Genomic DNA, 16,580 nt, shown 5'->3' with positions numbered 1-16,580 from the left:
ACCGCGCGCAGCGCGAGCGGCGGGCAGGCGAGCGGCTCTCGCGCTCCCGCTCCGGCTCCGGCTCCGGCTCCGGCTCCGGCTCCGGCTCTCACCCGCACACACGCTCGTCCACACACGCGCGCGCGCGCACACCCGCACACAGCCGCCCACGGCGCGGGGCACCGAGGCGGGGTCCAGCGAGCAGAAGGCGCCCCGCGCCCGATCCCTCGCCCACTCCGGCGCCTTTGCGCTCCGCAGCGGCGCGCCTCGCCTGGCGCCTCCGCCGGTGCTGCCGGAAGATGGTCAACGACCGGTGGAAGACCATGGGCGGCGCTGCCCAACTTGAGGACCGGCCGCGCGACAAGCCGCAGGTACGCACGGGCCAGCGGCGTGGCGACACTCTGGGCTCGGGGCTCTGGCTGGTGGGGTAGGTGCCCGGCTTGGTGCTAGAGTTTGGGGAGCACCCCTGCGTGGCTCTGGAGGCCGTGATCAGGGCGGGCGCCCTCCTCACCTCCTTCTCCACAGAAGGCTTGAACTTGGGGTTCGGGTGGGGCAGCACCCCTGCAGGAGGGAGGGCCCCCTTGCGCCTCCAACAGACTGGCCGTTTACATGTGTGCAAGGGAGTAGGGGACCTTTAGTTCACAGTGATACCAGCCCTTTAGTTCGCTGAGTGGCCTCTTACAGAGTCTGTTTCCTTGCCTCTACAATGGGAATCTTACCCACTTGCTAACTAAGTCTCTACCCGGTGTGCCACCCTGTGCCAAGCGCCTGGCATGGTAATCTGAGCTTCAGTACCAAGACTCGATTCCCTTTCTCATCTCTTCTGAATCCTCACACTTTAGCCAGAGCCCCAAAGACAGTAGAGGATCAGTAAGTATTTGCCTCCTGTGAGAATGCTGGGTGTGGGGGTTCTCCAGCTTTGAGACAAGGGGAGCAAGGCTCAGAGAGGGCTGCTACCTGCTGGAGGTGACACCGCTCTGCTGGGATTTGAACCTGGGTCTGTGGGCTCCAGGTCCGTTCATTCTGCCCTTAGCTGCCTCGTCAGGGGCAGTGGAGGTGGGCAGGCTTGGAGGGTGCCCAGGGCTGAGCACCGGAAGGGAGTGAGGGCAGAGCCCCAGGGCTGGCCGGAGAGAGGGTTGGAGACAGGAGGCTGAGCAGAGGTGCAGCCCTGGGGCTGCTCCAGGCCAGGCTGCCAAGGGACTGGGGCAGGCAGGCGAGATGAGGAGGCCTGCTTGCTGACGAGAGGCCGAGGAGAGGAATTAATGGGGCTGCCCGTTTTAAATTTCAAATTTCTCCCAGGCAGATGCCATTGGGAAAGGAACAGTTCGTGTTTGCCGTGGCAGGAGTGGGGCGGCAGGGGTGGGCCTTGGCGGCCCCTCACTCTCAGAAGCTGCAACCTGCTCATTCTGTCTGGAGTGACACTGCCATGTTGTGGGGGCCCAGCCCTCTACAGTTTGCAAAGCTCTTTCTAAACGCTTGCACAACCTCACTCCCCCCAGCAACCTGGGGGCGAGGCAGGGATGCACGCTCCCGTGATGGGGTTGGTGGCTCAGAGCGGTGGAGGCATATGCCCAAGTCACACAGTGTATTAGCGGGAGAGCAAGGATTCACAGCCAGGTCTGACCCAGAGCCTTTCCCAGGGTCCCTTGGGTGGTCTGTTCTTTGTTAGGTCAGGTCCACACCCAAGCTATCCCCAGGTAATGTCTTCTCTTGCTGAGATCTGACTTTCTCCCCTCTTAGCAAGAGCAGCCTTACCTCCTAGACTTGTTCAAGGTCATCCCCGTTCTCCCTTCCTATTAGTCCCCACACAGGTACTGACTGCTTGTCATTTGCCAATGACAATGACCCACACCAAGCTGCCCATTTCCAAACCTTTGCTGTCTCATCTTGTTGGCTGCACTAGGCTCCCCAACACACACACACACACACACACCCCTTCACTCAGGGAAAACCTACTAAATGCCACCTCCTCCAGGAAGCCTTACCTGATGCCCACTGGCTGTGTCTTGAAGTCCCACCAGCATTTAATCTGTGTTGCTCGGCTGCCTTTACTGCCTTGTGCCTTAGCCCTGAGTCTCCTCTAGCAGGAGCTCCCTTTGCAGCCCCCATCCGGGGTCTCCCCCTGGACCCAGGCTCTTGTCCTTCCAAGCAGATCAGGTTGGTAGCTGAGGGATATTTGCAGAACTGAACTACGTGACGCCTCGGCCAGGAGGAGCTGTGGGAGAGGAGCCAGCCAGTGTTGCTGTGTCTCAAGGGGAGGTTGCTTTTGGGGGATCTGTTTGAAATGTGGCTTCAGGGACTCCTGGACTAGCCCAGCCTCCCTCTGCTGCTCCCTCGGGACACATAGTCCAGCTGCCATCAGGCCAGGGTCCAGCTGTCTGCCCCTTGCCATCAGAAGCAGCTGAGGGCATGTGGCCTTGGGGTCCTGGGCCAATGTCAAATGCTGCCTTACCTCCGTGCTCCTTTGGTGACCCAGCATGTAGATAGGCTGTCTCCTGTGCCAGCTCCTGGCTTTTCTGAAGCTTCAAATAAGAGGCAGAGCCTTGTCTATGCCATTGTTGAAAGAGACAGCCTTGACTGCCCTTCTTCCCTCCTGCCCTGCTTCTAGTTTTATCTCAGCCATGGACATGCTGTGTGGCTCTGGGTAAGTTACTGCCCCGCTCTGGGCCTGGGCGTTACCATCTGTAAAATGGAACAGTGATCCCTGCTTCCTCCTCACTTCACAAGGGCTGTTAGGAGGGCCAAGTGAAGTACCGGTGTGTTTTGCAAACTGTAAAGCCCTGTGCCTGGGCACCCTTCAGGAGGGTGGTTCTCAAAGCAGCCTGCCCCCTTTCACAGGCTGTCCGTGTCCTGATCACCCCTCTGCCCACCAGGGAAAGGGATCTGACCGCCCAGCTCCCACCAGAAGGGCCTGGCTGAGGTTCTTGAGTGGGGTCCTTCTTCCAGAATAGATGCCAGTGCCACAGCCTGAGCACCGGCCAGCCCCATCTCCGCAGTTCTTGTTTCCTAGTCACAACCACTCTGGAAGGTTGGCAGCGGGGTTGATTGACAGATGAGGAAACTGAGGCTAAGAGAGCTGGAGCTGCAAACCAAACCTGGGTCCTCCCAGGTGGGAAGACGAAGGGAAGAGAGGCTGGCTGTCCTTGCCTCGTTCCGCCTGCTCAGCCACATCATGTGATTCCTGGGGAGCGGGCTCCAGTGTCCGGTGCCTGGACACTCACAGTACCTACTGCCAATGACGGGGCTGTGTCCAAGCGTCACCTTTTCCAGGGACTGCCTCGGGCTAGTCTCTCACAGGCCCTTCTGGCCTCAGCTCCTCATTTGCTGGGTGACCTTGGACGAGATGCCGGCTTCGTTAGTGCATGCCTTCTCCCAGCGCAGAACAAAGGGGCTCGTGCACCCTTGGGCAGCAGAGGACAGTGGGATATTTGCCAGGAGTTTGGAGTCGCTCAGATGAAAGGACCGAGAAATAGACATGGTTCTTCTAGCTGTGGAGTGTGGGGAAGGAAGTCACCCTGTGACCGTCTCCTCCGGGGCCTTGTTTCTGAGCAGTCCCCAAGCCAAGCCACCCACCCCTCAGGGAGGTCCACGTCTGACCTCTCCGAGGCAATGTCTCTTAATACTTTCAAAGCTTCTGAAACACATTCCAGAAAGAATAAGAATTCTCACTGAGAAGTTCTCCCTGATGTCTAACCTGTATTTAATTCACTCAGTGACACACAGAATCCTGCCTTAGCTGGGAGACACAGCCCGCCGTGAACCTGTGCCTCAGGGAGCTTAGAGTCTCCTGGGGGAACAAACCCACCAGTCAGGTGTCATCACAAAGCATGATGGGTGTGATGATGGAAAAGACACCTCTTTCCTCTTGGTCCCAGGGGTGTGGGCTGAGGTCGCTGTTAGGCTTGGTTGTCTTTCCTGAGCCACTCCTCTGGGCCCCGGCTCTGCCCCGCGGAGCTCACCTCCTAGCCAGTGCCGTGGCGGTGATGGAGAAGGCAGCGGCGGGAGTGCAGGAGAGTGCTTCCTGGAGAAGGTGACGTTTAAGCAGAGCAGCGTTTACCAAATCTGTCCTTGAGGGAAAGCAAGGTGCGCGGGGTGAAATGAATGGGACCAGGCAGGTGGAGAGCACAGGTTGTGGGTGGCAAGAGATGGGGCTGGGAGCTTGGTAGCGGGAGCCTGCAGGTGTCCTGGGCCAAGGGCTCAGAGAAGAGGCTGGCAGGCCCTCTTCCCAAGTCTTTGGGACCCCAGAAGCAGAACAAACAGCCCTGAACTCTAGGGGTTCTCCAGGGCCAGGGGGCTCCAAGTTCAGCCCAGGCCAGGAGCCGGTGAAGATGTGGGCTCCTGGGGAGAGGTGAGGCGGCCTCCCCGGGGTCTGGGCCTCCTGCCCTCCCTCTGAGCCCATAAGCCCCCCTGAGAGCTGCTGCCAGGCCCTAGACCACACACCATACACTCTTGTTTCTCCCAATCTGAGGCCCCACAGCGTGTTTCCATCATGAACAGCCCTCCTGCCTTTGGCTGGGGTGCTCCTAGGAGATGGGGGCTGGGAGCGGCTTGAACCTGGATCTCAACTTGCCTGGCCTCCCCCTGGAGGGAGACTTTCTTCTTCCTACTTTGGTAATGGGATATAGTCTCAGTCCACCCAGAGGACGGCTGCCGCCCAGCTCCCTTAGATAACGAGGCAGAAGGCCGGGTGCGGGCTGGGGCTGGATTGGCCAGCTGAGCACCGAGCACCCACCGAGGCAGGGAGCCCCTTCCTCCTGAACCCTCCTTTCCTCTGCCAGACCCCACAGCCACTTCTGGAGGCTGGGGACTTAGGGGAGGCAGCCGGGACAGATGCCACCCCTCCACTGAGGCACCTCTGCAGCTTCCTACCTCCTGCTTCCCCTGGCACGAGCCCATCTTGTCCTCCCCTTGGCCAGGACTTCCTGGGCAGCCACTGGCACTGGGGATCACACAGGGGACGAAGTCACGGCCCTCCAGCTGGGAGCTCACGCAGGTGGCTGAGGTAGCAGGGGGCTCAGGCCTGGGGCTCCTGCTCCACTCGCGCCCACTGCCCGGGACACCTTCCCAGGCGCCACTCCTCAGCCCCGGACCTGGGACCTGTGTGCGCCCGCCCGCCTCCGGCAGACCCAGGGCGTGTGCCCCGCTCTGCCACGGCCACAGGCTGATTAATAAGCTCCAGCTCGTGGCACGCTCGGTTGGGCTGCTCGCTGCCCAAAGCCTCCCTTATTGTCTCGGGCAGATTTCTTTGCGAGGCACGTAAACGGCAGCCTATAAAAGCAAGCAGTACTTCATTTTAAGGTGATCTCTGAAGACTAATTGTCCTCTGCTGAGTGGCCTGTTTCATCTCCAAGCTCCGTGGTCCCCCTGCCCCTCAGGGGCCCCCTGCAGCTTGCTCGAGCCCCTCCCCTCCTCTGTGCCCTCTGCCTTCCCACCAGAGACCAGGGGCTTGGGTGGAAGCGGGTGCCTGAGAGGGCCGGGGGCCTGGAGACACAGGGGGCATGGCTGGCCACTCTGCCTCGCCGGCTGGGGGCCGTAATGCTCTTTAGTTGGAGGACATCGCTCTGAACTGCTCAGGGCAACGTGTCTCCCGATGGACTCCGGCCTGACAGACACTTACTTGCTGACACAGAGCTTTGTCTCTCAAACCCCAGTCACACTCCAGGTAGAGGAAAGGGCATTGTGGGGTCGCTCAGCGAGCAGCCTGGACACAGATGGTGCGATTCCGGAGTCACCCGGCCCTGGGTTCAGTGCTGGCTCTACCATTTGCCTCCTGTGTGACCATGGCAAGGTCTTCCGCTTTCTGAGCCTCAGTTTTCCCATCTGCAAAATGAACCCACCCATAGCAGGAGGGGTTAGTGGTTGGAACACTGTGCGTAGTCAAGGAATGGCAGTGGTACACGGTGCCCGCTGGTCCGGCAGCTGCTGGCCTGCAGTGACTGGGGAATCGGGGCACCCTAGGGCATGTCTTCATTCCGTGTCAGGCCATCAGAGGTGACACAGGGACAGAGGCGGCCCTGCCCCGGGGTCCAGGCCTCAGCATGGAGGTCATGGGCCTGTTTTGCCAAGCCGTGTCGGTCCTGGAGCCGCCTCCTCCTCCCCACGCCCGCATCGCCAAGGAGAAATGAGTTGGTCCATCTCCTCTTCTGTCCACCCAACAACCAGCTGCCCTGCACCAGGGGGTGAGCAGGGCCCTGCCCTGGGGGGGGGGCTCGTGGTTCAGGGCAAGTTTCCCGGGCCTGGGATCGTCAGCCTCTGAATACCAGCTTTCCCTGTGCACACAGCTTTCATCAGGTTCCCAAAGGGATCCAGGCCCCCAAAGAGGGTAAGAATCACAGCCCATGGGACATGAACTTCCTCCCTCAGGGCAGGGCTGGAGCCTGGCTCATGAGGTCACCAGTGAATGCTGACTAGATGTTTGAATGAGTGGGATGAACTCACAGGAAATGACTGTCTTGATAAATACCACCATGTGAGGAGAAGGGCTGTTGGAGCACAGAGGGGACCCCCTCCCAAACTGGGAGCAGGGCTGAGGAAACAGTCAAAGAAGGCTTCCTGGAAGAGGTGGCATCTAGCTGAGCCCTGAAGGAAGAAATCGAGTTAGGCTGGTGGAAGGGAAGTGGGGAAATGGGTGCCTCGGGCCGAGGGAGCAACCGTGCAGAGCTGATCGTGTGCAGGTCTAGCCGTGAGGAGCCCTGATGGGTGTGCTCCCCGCTGCCCCCCGGGCCTGTGCGGGGTGTAGAGAGAGGAAGGGTAGAGCGAGTCCTGGGGGCAGAGGCCCCATCACTGCAGGGACAGGCTAGGATTTTCTTCCTCATCTCACCAATAACACAGACGCCTTCCTTGGGGGTCTGCTGTTCTACCTGCCCCATCCTCCTCTGGTACCAAGTAGGAAATTCAGGAGTTACTTGTAGAATGTGAATTTATGGAAAAGAAACTGTTTGCTCTACTGTATTTTCTTGTAGTAAGACCTCTTACATGATATACTAGGAATCATTATTTTATGCATCAGAAAAAAAGAAAGGAATGGAGGGAGGGAGGGAGGAAAGGAAGAAGGAATGGAGGGAGGGAGGAAAGCTGTTGATCACAGTTGTAAAATGCCCCCAATGTTGGAGGTGTTAAGATGTGAATAAAAGAGAAGGTGCATCCTAGCATCAATAACACAGAGAAATAACACTTTGGGTGGAAAATAAAAAACCAAACACCTCCAGATGCTCTGTGCACATTGATCACGAAATAATAAAAGCCGCTAATATTTACTGCACAAGAACAACGCGCCAGGAGTGGTGCCCATTGCGTCAGTATACTAAGTCATTTAAAGGTGCATCTCCCGTTCAGGAAGTTGAACGTGTGGGGGAAATTCACCCGTAAAGGTGGCTGGTCCTGGGAGGAGGCAGGAGGCTGGGGACCTCATCTGAGCTCTGATTCTCATTTGCTGTGTGACTCAGGCAAGCCCCTCACCCTCTCTGGGCCTCAGTTTCCCCATGTGTCAGATGCTGAGTGGCATTCTCCAAGCTCCTTAGGGCCCTGAGTGATTTGGTCGAGTGAGCCTAGATTTGCTACCATGTCACGGTACCTCCTTTATTACGAGCTGCACATGAGTTCCAGCTTCCTTTGTGGCTAGCCCCCACTGCGCCCCGAACCCAATTTTTACCTCACCTGTCGCCTTCATTCTCTGCCTGCATTGCCTCTTTGCCTGTTCCGGGAAGCACGGCTGCCCTGCCGCCCCAGCCCTCACCTCCTTAGAGGGAGGGTGGCCTCTTTCCCCCTTGGTGGCACTCTGCCACTTCGTATTCTTCGTGCTGTGTATTCCCCCTGCTCTGTGGAGAGTGAGAGGAGGGGGAGGAGGGAGAGAGGATGGCGAGGGGGTGGGAGAGGGGGTGCTTGGGGGGCCACCCTGTGCCTTGGGACTCGTGGCAGCCTCATGAGCCTGCTCAGGCTTTGGGGCTTGGGATGTGGGCGCTCCAGGCTGACAGGGACCCTCAGTGACGGGCGCCCACTGTCCCAAAGCACTCATTCCTCTGTGACAGCGTGACGATTTGTAGCATCGGTGCTGTCACCAGTACAGCTCCTCCCTGAGTCAGCACACCAAGCGCCCATGTGTGCAGTGGGGCATGTCATTGTTGCCCCCGTTTTACAGGTAAGGACACTGAGGCTCAGTGAAATGAGGCCCCTCACCCAAAGTCACCCCTTGGGAAATGGCAGTGTGGGGACCTGAGCCCAGCCCATCTGGCTGCAGAGCTGGAGCGCTCACCCGACCCAGAGGGCTCCGGTGGGGGAAGACGTCCCTGCCCCCGAGCCATCCACGTCGGGCAGGGCGGGCCAGGCAAGAAGAAAGGGCCACTTGTGTGTCCCTGTCTCTCTGTCTCTCATCTCTGTCACTTTACGACTACCCCACTGTCCCCAAGAAGGGCACCCTCTGAGCCCTGCCCGGGTCTCACAAAGCGCGAGGCCCCATCCTGGGCCCCCACTGGGCAGAGCTGGAGGCCCAGGTCGGCCCCTGATGGTGCCCCTCCTTCTCTCTCCTGTCTGTCCGTCTGTCCGTCTCTGTCCATGTGCCCCGGCTGGCCTGCAGCGGCCAAGCTGTGGCTACGTGCTGTGCACAGTGCTGCTGTCCCTGGCCGTGCTGCTGGCTGTGGCTGTCACCGGCGCGGTGCTCTTCCTGAACCATGCCCACGCGCCAGGCACAGCCCCCCCGCCCGTGGTCAGCACTGGGCCAGCTGGTGCCAACAGCGCCCTGGTCACCGTGGAGAGGGCAGACAGCTCGCATCTCAGCATCGTCATTGACCCGCGCTGCCCCGACCTGGCCGATGGCTTCGCCCGCCTGGAGGGTGCCCAGGCCTCCGTGCTGCAGGCGCTGACCGAGCACCAGGCCGAGCCGCGGTTGGTGGGTGAACAGGAGCAGGAGCTGCTGGACACGTTGGCTGACCAGCTGCCCCGGCTGCTGGCTCGGGCCTCCGAGCTGCAGGCAGAGTGCACGGGTCTGCGGAAGGGGCACGGCACGCTGGGCCAGGGACTTAGTGCCCTGCAGAGCGAGCAGGCCCGCCTCATCCAGGTAAGGAGCAGGGCCCGAGCTGGAGGTCTTGGTGGGAGGGTGGGGCTGCTGCCACCAACGGCTAGCCCAGTGCTGGACACTTGATGTCCAGACAAGTGCCCGGCTATCCCTACAGATAAGCCACATGGCTAATGGTGCCAGGATTCAAACTGTGTCCTGCACGCTGTCCTGGTAACCCTGGGTGTTGGTGTGGCACACGTGGCATCCAACAGTCAGGTCAGGTCCAGGGCTGGTGGGGCTTCCCAGGTGCTCCAGCGCAGGTGAGGCCAGCCATGGCCTTCATCAGTAGCAAACCGAGGTTTAAGTTATATCGTCAGTTCATCAGTGGCAAGCCCCCCCCACCGCCCCCCCCAGGCACCCTTCCCTATTCATTGCCATTCGATGCCTGCAGCTTTCCAGGGAAGGAGGTGGGGACCAGCTGAGGGAGCCAGACCAGACCCTCAGCCTGTCCTCACCATCTCTGCCTCACCCACGCCCCGGAGCCACGCTAGGCCCCAGCAAGTGCCGGGTAGGTCTGGGTGGAGAGTTTCTGGCTTGACGGTGCCTGGAGCACAGCAAGAACTATGGTCCTCATAGATACGGGGATTTCAGGGTGGGCATCTCATTAGCCTTACACCATTTTTCAGAAGAGAAAATGGCCCAGAAAGGGGCGGTGATTAATCCAGGGTACAGTGGCCAGGTCAGGTCTGGCACCTGGCCTCCTGGTGCCCTGTCCAGCCTCCGGCCCTGTACCGTCACCTCTGTGACTCAGGTCCTTAGGGACTAGGATGCAAGCTCCGCCGTGCCAGTGGCCTCAGCCCTTCCGGACACCCGGGATGACTAGGCACTTGGTCACCCAACAGCCCATGAGCAATGGACCTTTCCTCGCCCTCTGAAGGCTTCAGCTGGAAAATTACAGCCCTCGTCATCCTGTGTGGGTGACTGATGGCTGGGGTGGGTGTGGGGTGCTCAGCCCCCTTGCTGTTTGCTGCCCCTCAGTCTGCACATCCCCAATCCTCATCAGCAGGGCTCAGGAGACCTCCAGAGTTTCTGGGTGATCTGCCCCCCACCCCCTACCTTGCTCTCCACATGGCTCAGCCCCTGGTCAGCCAGGCCCCGCCCAGGGGCGCCTCACCCTTAGGGCTGGGGTAGAGGATTGGGAGAGGGGCCTCAGGGTCTCTACCGCCCACCCAAGCAGAGGCCTAGAGCTGTTCCCACAAGACTAATAGCTTTCCTGGGCCCAGGAGCACCTTGGCTCACCTGATATATTTACTCCTCACAGGAATGTTTAATTGGACTCATTTCCCAGAAACCCAGGTGATTTCAGAGACCATGTGCGCCGTGCAGAGCCAGCGGCATAGCTCCTAGCTCCTCTTCCTGACGCGCCCCAGACCCTCAGCTGATCAGCCCAGACCTGGGTTTCTCAAAGCAGTGCCAATGGGCACCCCCGTCAGAATTGCCAGAGCTGCTTAAAAGGCACCACCCTCCCAACCGCGGGTCCCAACAGCTCAGCAAGCGCCAGGGTCACGCATGTACACAAATGTCTGAGGCCCCCTTGGCCCAGGAGCAGCAGCAGAGCAAAGTGGGTCTGTCCTCAGAGTTTAAATCCCCAGTGGGGGGCCTGGGGCATGTCAGGTGCTCTCCCTGGCCTGGGTCTCCTCACCTGCAAAATAGGGATGACACAGTCCATGCCATGTATGGGGCTCGGCCGGCGTCTGGCTCCTGCGAGACGCTGCCTGCACTTCAGCGTCTTCTATTATTATGGTGGAAGTGGTTTGTAAACTCAAGTTTCAGCCGTGGGAGCCCCACTGAAAATCCCTTTTGCAATAGTAATCATGGGATTCCCCCCCCCACTGGACTGGGCCCACCGCCTTGTGTTAATAAGCACTTTCTAGCAGCGTAGCCCCAGGAGGTGGCAATCGGGACCCCATTCTACGGAGGGGCCGACTGAGGCCAAGCGTGGCCAGTGCCTTGTCTCAGAGCCGTCAGCAACTCTGATTTCGCTGCCTCCAAAAGCTGCTGTCTCCTCTTGAATGCATCGTGCAGTTCAGTGAGCAGGGAGTGACTTCCCCCCTTAATTCGGGGCATGTGGATATGCACATTTTCAGCTTTAATCATTTGCTGGTTTAAACTGAGAGCTTCCCTGTTAGCAAGAGCGGGCCATGCCTGTGTGTCTGTGTCATCGCAGAAACATGGCCAGAACCCTAGAGACAACCAGTCAGCCCGCTGATCTTTGCTGCCCACACCCTGACCCTCCCAGGGGCTTCAGGCCCCCCCCCCCAGTGGGGCCTGTGTACAGGACGCTGCCCTGAAGCCCAGGGAGAAGTCTGCCGCCAGGAGAAGTCTTGCCCAAACACCCGCCCTGCCCATCTCTGCCTCTCCCCCAGGCCTCAGCTCTCACTGAATCGCCTGCTCGGCACAGGAAAAACTGACAGGGAAGCTAAAAGCTTTGCCGGGCCCCTGCCTCTGGACAAGCCAAGAGTCGTATTTTGTAAACTGCCGGCACTGTATATTTCTATTTTCCTTCCTTGAACAAGCTATTATCTGGCAGGTGACAGGTTCGGTGTGTAAAGAGCCAGCAGGCTTCACGCCCGCTGGCTGGCTGCTTGACGCCCATGACCCATAACCCGACCGCCCGGCCTCATGGCCCTGCAGCCTCCTGGGGAGGAGACAGACCCCACACCCTTCAGGCAGCAGGCACAGTGGAGAGGCCCCGGGGGACAACACTACACTGAGCTACAAACCTCAGGACTGTGATCGCCGGAGCTGTGGCCGTCAGTGGCAGGAAGGATACAGAGAATACCAATGGAGCACTCAGGCCCCAACACATGCTGTCGTGAACCTCCGCCACCACCCACCCCAGAAACACAGGTCCCATTACTCTGGTTCACAGAGGAGGAAACAGGAGTGGAGAGGCTCGGCTGCCCTTCCAGGGGCTGAGTCAAAACCCAGGATCTGCACTAGAGCTTGGGTTCCAACCACGACCCCCGTTGCGCCCCCACCCCGGGCTCCCCGCACAATGACCACACAGCCCTGGGTGCCTTCCTGCCAGTCAGCCCTGAGGAAATGGCCTGAAGTCACACCCAATCAGGGACCGCTGTTTCTGCACCTCAGTTTCCCCATTTCTAACAAGGAAAAGACAACCCAGTCCCCCTCCTGGCGGTGCTGTGGAGTGAGGGGAGGTGGTGACATCAGCCCGCTGTGCAAAGCCAAAGTGAGGCCCGCCTGAGGGAGGGGTGGGGCGGGCGGAGCGTCCCGGGGTCCCCGCCAGTTGAGTGCAGAGTCACCCACCCCTGCCTCACGGCCTCGCTGGGATCAGAAGAGATGCTGGCTGAGACCGTTCTGTAGCCTGGAAGCTGCCTTAAGGATCTGAGTAATGAGGGAGGGCCCTACACTGTGCTGGGCACTTCCCACAGTTGTCACCACTAGTCCGTAGCAGTTGGGCCAAAGAGGCCATGTTAGCCCCGTTTCAAGGCTTGGTTAAGTCCCCGCATCGTGTAACTGGAAAATGGGTGACGGGGTTTGAACCAGCTTTGCCCGACGCCAGGTGCTGCCTCCACTCGCACCTTTAGTCACCTCACTGGGGCGGAAGGCACAGAAAAGAGTGAAGCTGGAGCCAATCTGTCCCCTCCCACCTGAGCCCCCCTCCTCCGAGCACTGGCTCAGGCGGCCTCGGATCCAGGCTGGAGCGGAGCAGGAGCCCACCTTGCTGGCAGGTGTCGTGCCGTGTTCCCAGCAGAGCCCTGCACCCCCTGATCACCCCTGTTCCCCACAGCTTCTCTCCGAGAGCCAAGGCCACATGGCTCACCTGCTGAACTCGGTCAGTGACATCCTGGACGCCCTGCACAGGGACCGGGGACTGGGCCGGCCCCGAGTCAAGGCCGACCTTCAGAGGGCTCCTGCCAGGGGGTCGAGGCCCCGGAGCTGCGCCAACGGTGAGTGGGGGTGGGGTCTGCCTTCCTCGGGCCACCTGGTGTCCAGCTTTGTTCCTCCATCACCCCCACACACACGCGTGCGCGCACACACACACACTGACGAGGAAATGCTGTTGCCAAGCACTTCCTGCTGCCAGGCAGCACCAGCCCTACCTGCACCGTCCTTCGAACCTCCTCACAGCCCGATGAGGCGGGGCTCATTGTGCCCACTTTCCAGGTGAGGAAAGCAAAGCTCACTCACCCAAACCCACCCAGGTAGTGGCAAAGCCAAGGTCTGACCCCAAGGCCTGGGCTCTGGAGCCCAAGTGACGTTGCCAGGTGGACAGAGAAGTCAGACTCAGGGACAGAGAGAGTGGGCGGGGGGACAGGCCCGCCGCCCTGACGGCCTTCCCTGTCTCAGGCTCTCGGCCACGGGACTGTCTGGACGTCCTCCTGAGCGGACAGCAGGAGGACGGCGTTTACTCCGTCTTCCCCACACATGACCCCACCGGCTTCCAGGTCTACTGTGACATGCGCACAGACGGCGGCGGCTGGACGGTGAGTCTCCCGGCTCCCTCTCTGCCCTGCAGACCGTCAGGCCAGGCCCCTGGGGTGACCCAGGCTGTGAGACCCAGGTGCTCTGAGAGGCCTCTCACCAGCCCCCCACCTGGTGCCGGGCCTGCTGCCCTCCGGCCCCCACAGCCAGCCTGTAATGCCGCCAAAGAACTCCACACCCACAGGAACCTGCGTGGGGCAAATGGAGGATGTGAGCTGACCCTTGGGGCCCCCTCAGGAGCAGATATGAGACCCGAGGCCTGTCCACGGAGCCACCTCCCGCTCCCTGAGGGCGAGCCCTCTCAGAACAGCGGTTCCCCGGAGTGTTGGGCAAGGCGGGGTTGGGTGCTGGGATGAGACGGGGCACCAGGAACCTGTTGTTGATGTGAGTTCTAGGGCCGATGCATGTGACTGCTGACTGTCGAGGTATCCAGCATGTGGTGCTTGTGCAGGACATAAAAAAGGGGAGCCCGGCGGCTGGCTGGCAGCAAAGACCCTGATGGATTCCTGTCAAGGAGCCGTCGTGACTTCTTGCGTCCCTGGTTCCTGCCTGGGTGGGAAGTGGGGGCGATGAAAGGTTCGAGCTGCCAGTGGAAGGGCCGGGATGGGGCTGCAATTCAGCCCCTCTGCCAGAGAGGTGGAGAGCATGGTGGTTACACCACAGGGAGTGGGGGGCAGAGGGGTACCGCCATCCACAGACAGACCTGGGTGTGGCTCTCAGTTCTGCTGTGGAATCTTGGGCAAGTTCCTTAAGTTCCCTGAGCCTCCGTTTCCTCAGCTGTGAAATGGGGATACCCATCACTTAGAGGTTTTAACTAAAAGCAGAAAAAGTGGCTGGTTTAAGCAGAAAAGGAATGTACTGGAGGGAGGGAGGCCTGAGAAACCAGCTCAGGGCCACGCAGCCAGGAGCAGAGCCCCCCAGACCAGGCCAGCGGTTGCCTGGTGAGACCCCCATGGCCCCAGGGGTGCTGGAGTGAGGCGGGTAGGCGGGGGGCAAGGTGAACGCAGTCGGAGGGCAGAGCCTGCTGTTAGGCGCCGTGTAAAGCCGCAGAGACTCCCCACAGACCCAGAGGCAGACATACCTCTAAACCTCTCTTCAAGCTCCAGAGGAGAGCTTTTAAATGTACTGGATCTGCGCCTGGGAGCTAAAAGCTCTTTTGTTTTCCAAACTCAGAACATCTGAATTATGGTGTTTGCCTTTGGGATCCCCTCAGTGGGCAGACCAGCACCAGCGCGCCAGCCAGAGCCCCAGAATCAGAGTTAGCGGTTAGGACAGGCTTAATGAAAGACCGAGACGCGAGCCCGGGCCGTGCGTCTTCCACTCCGGTGAACTTGAAGCCGATCTCCCGAGAAGTCAATCAGGATTTAGGGGGAGGCGTGATTCTTGGGTCCCAGGCTTCCGGGGCGATTAGAGGGGAGTGGATGAGCTCAGCCCTCCCACTCAGACACCCGGGCTGGGGCCCTGGAAGAAAGGCCCATTTCGGCTGAGAAGTGCTTGCACCGCCAATGAACGTTAATATCCATTTGGGCTTCCGTCAGAAGCAATCTTTTCCCAGATGCCTCTGGGCATGTGTCAGAATCACCGCCTTGCCACACGGAATCTCACAGAAACTCAATTTTTGTTTGGAAGGGAGCTGGCCGCCGCCTCTCTGGACGCCAGGAACATCCGTCCTCATTAGGTTCCATGTCCAGACTGCCTCGAGCACCGACCCTGGATGGCTCTCCCTGGTGGACAGGGCGCCCGGCGCTGGACACTCCAACTAGAGCCGGCTTCCCAGAGAAACTGGACCGGGCGAGGACGGGGCTCAGCAGCCCTGCCCGCCTAAGGGGCACTTTATAGCTGATATACCACTGCCCTGCCTGGCACAACTCTGGTACCCCTCTAACCCTTGGAGGCTGGCAGAAGGGCAAGAGATTTGTCCAAGGGCACCCAGCAAATGAGCAGCCCGCCTGGGGCACACCCAGGCCTCCTGAGGCCCAGCCTCACCCACGTCTGTGGAACTGACTGTCCCACGATGGCACCCAATGATTCATGCATTTAACTACAGAGCGCCTACCATTGGCCAGAGGACTCAGCAGCAAGCTCCTGGAGCTGGACAAGCTGACTTGTGTGTGGGCTGCGGGGCTGCGGGGGATGGAGGAGCCCAGACGAGAGCCTCTAGAGAGCCTGGAGCAGCCAAGAGAGCTTCTGGATGGGGAGGTCCAAGCGCGGGGGGGATGAGACAAAGGGAACACACCTGCAGAGGTCTGCAGGGAGGTGGTGGGGCTTGTACTGGGCCCGTGGCGGCTCTGTTCTGCTGGTGTATGGAGCTCGAGGGACCTGGGATGCGGCGGGGCAGGCAGGCAGGGGCTGGGTCGCTTGGGTTGTGGGGGCTCCTGAGGCCCTTGGGGTTTCCCCAGGGAGGGTGTGACCCAGACACATGGGGTCGAGGGCCGTAGTGGGTGTGGGGGACAGTTCAGGAAGCGTGAAGTCCGTAGGCCCTGAACTCTTAATGCAGTGGGGATGAGGCCAAGCATGTGCCCTTGGGGTGGGGAGGCCACGGTGGCAGGTGGACACACACCACAAGGTGGCCTTTCAGCTGAGGTGGCTGCTGGCCCTGCCTGAGCTCAAGCCTCCACTCCACACGCACCAAAGGCCACAGTGGCCCAGGTCACGCCGACTATCAAGGCCACTTCTGACTGAACCTGACACACGCACTCACCCTGAGCCCTGCCGCAGACAAAGAAGGGGGGGAGGCAGGAAGGAAGGCCGCACGCTGCTAACCTGCTGCCCTGGGCAAGGGTCTTCCCAGCTGGGCCCAGCTGAGTCGTCGTGTCCTTTGGGAGGCCCCCCTGACCGCCGGGCCGCCCCTGTTGCTCCTTTGCACCCATCACAGGTGGAGCTAAGCAGTCACCTGTCCACGTGTTTCCCATCTGCCCAGCCAGGAGCAGCAGCTCATCACCTGGTGACCGCTGTAGGTCTGGGCTCCACCTAGTGCTTGCACACCGTCGGCGCTCCCTAAATTCTTGCCAAACAAGTTGACTATTGGCATCTTTCGACCTTGTAACTTTACCTCTCTAAGCCTCATTTTTCTCATCTATTAAGTGGGGATAATAGAGTG

The 16,580-nt window shown here is 60.0% G+C and overlaps 1 protein-coding gene across 4 annotated transcripts in view; it reads left to right on the top strand.

The window, feature by feature from the left end:
* FIBCD1 (fibrinogen C domain containing 1) overlaps positions 1 to 16,580 on the top strand; it is a 29,217-nt gene that overhangs the window by 1,101 nt on the left and 11,536 nt on the right. Inside the window, exons 2-6 of one of the 4 annotated variants that reach the window (XM_019641340.1) lie at positions 238 to 350; positions 8,045 to 8,116; positions 8,552 to 9,031; positions 12,786 to 12,945; positions 13,346 to 13,482. In XM_019641340.1, coding sequence (XP_019496885.1) covers positions 279 to 350; positions 8,045 to 8,116; positions 8,552 to 9,031; positions 12,786 to 12,945; positions 13,346 to 13,482 — 921 coding nt within the window. In that variant the 5' untranslated portion in view covers positions 238 to 278. Of the gene's footprint in view, positions 1 to 237; positions 351 to 7,986; positions 8,117 to 8,551; positions 9,032 to 12,785; positions 12,946 to 13,345; positions 13,483 to 16,580 lie in introns of those variants that run through there. The other 3 variants (XM_019641364.1, XM_019641354.1, XM_019641350.1) reach the window with 3 other exon arrangements.

This window comes from Hipposideros armiger, unplaced genomic scaffold (genome assembly GCF_001890085.2).
Source record: "Hipposideros armiger isolate ML-2016 unplaced genomic scaffold, ASM189008v1 scaffold_3, whole genome shotgun sequence".
Lineage (NCBI taxonomy): Eukaryota > Metazoa > Chordata > Mammalia > Chiroptera > Hipposideridae > Hipposideros > Hipposideros armiger.
This window is presented reverse-complemented; position numbering and strand designations above follow the sequence as displayed.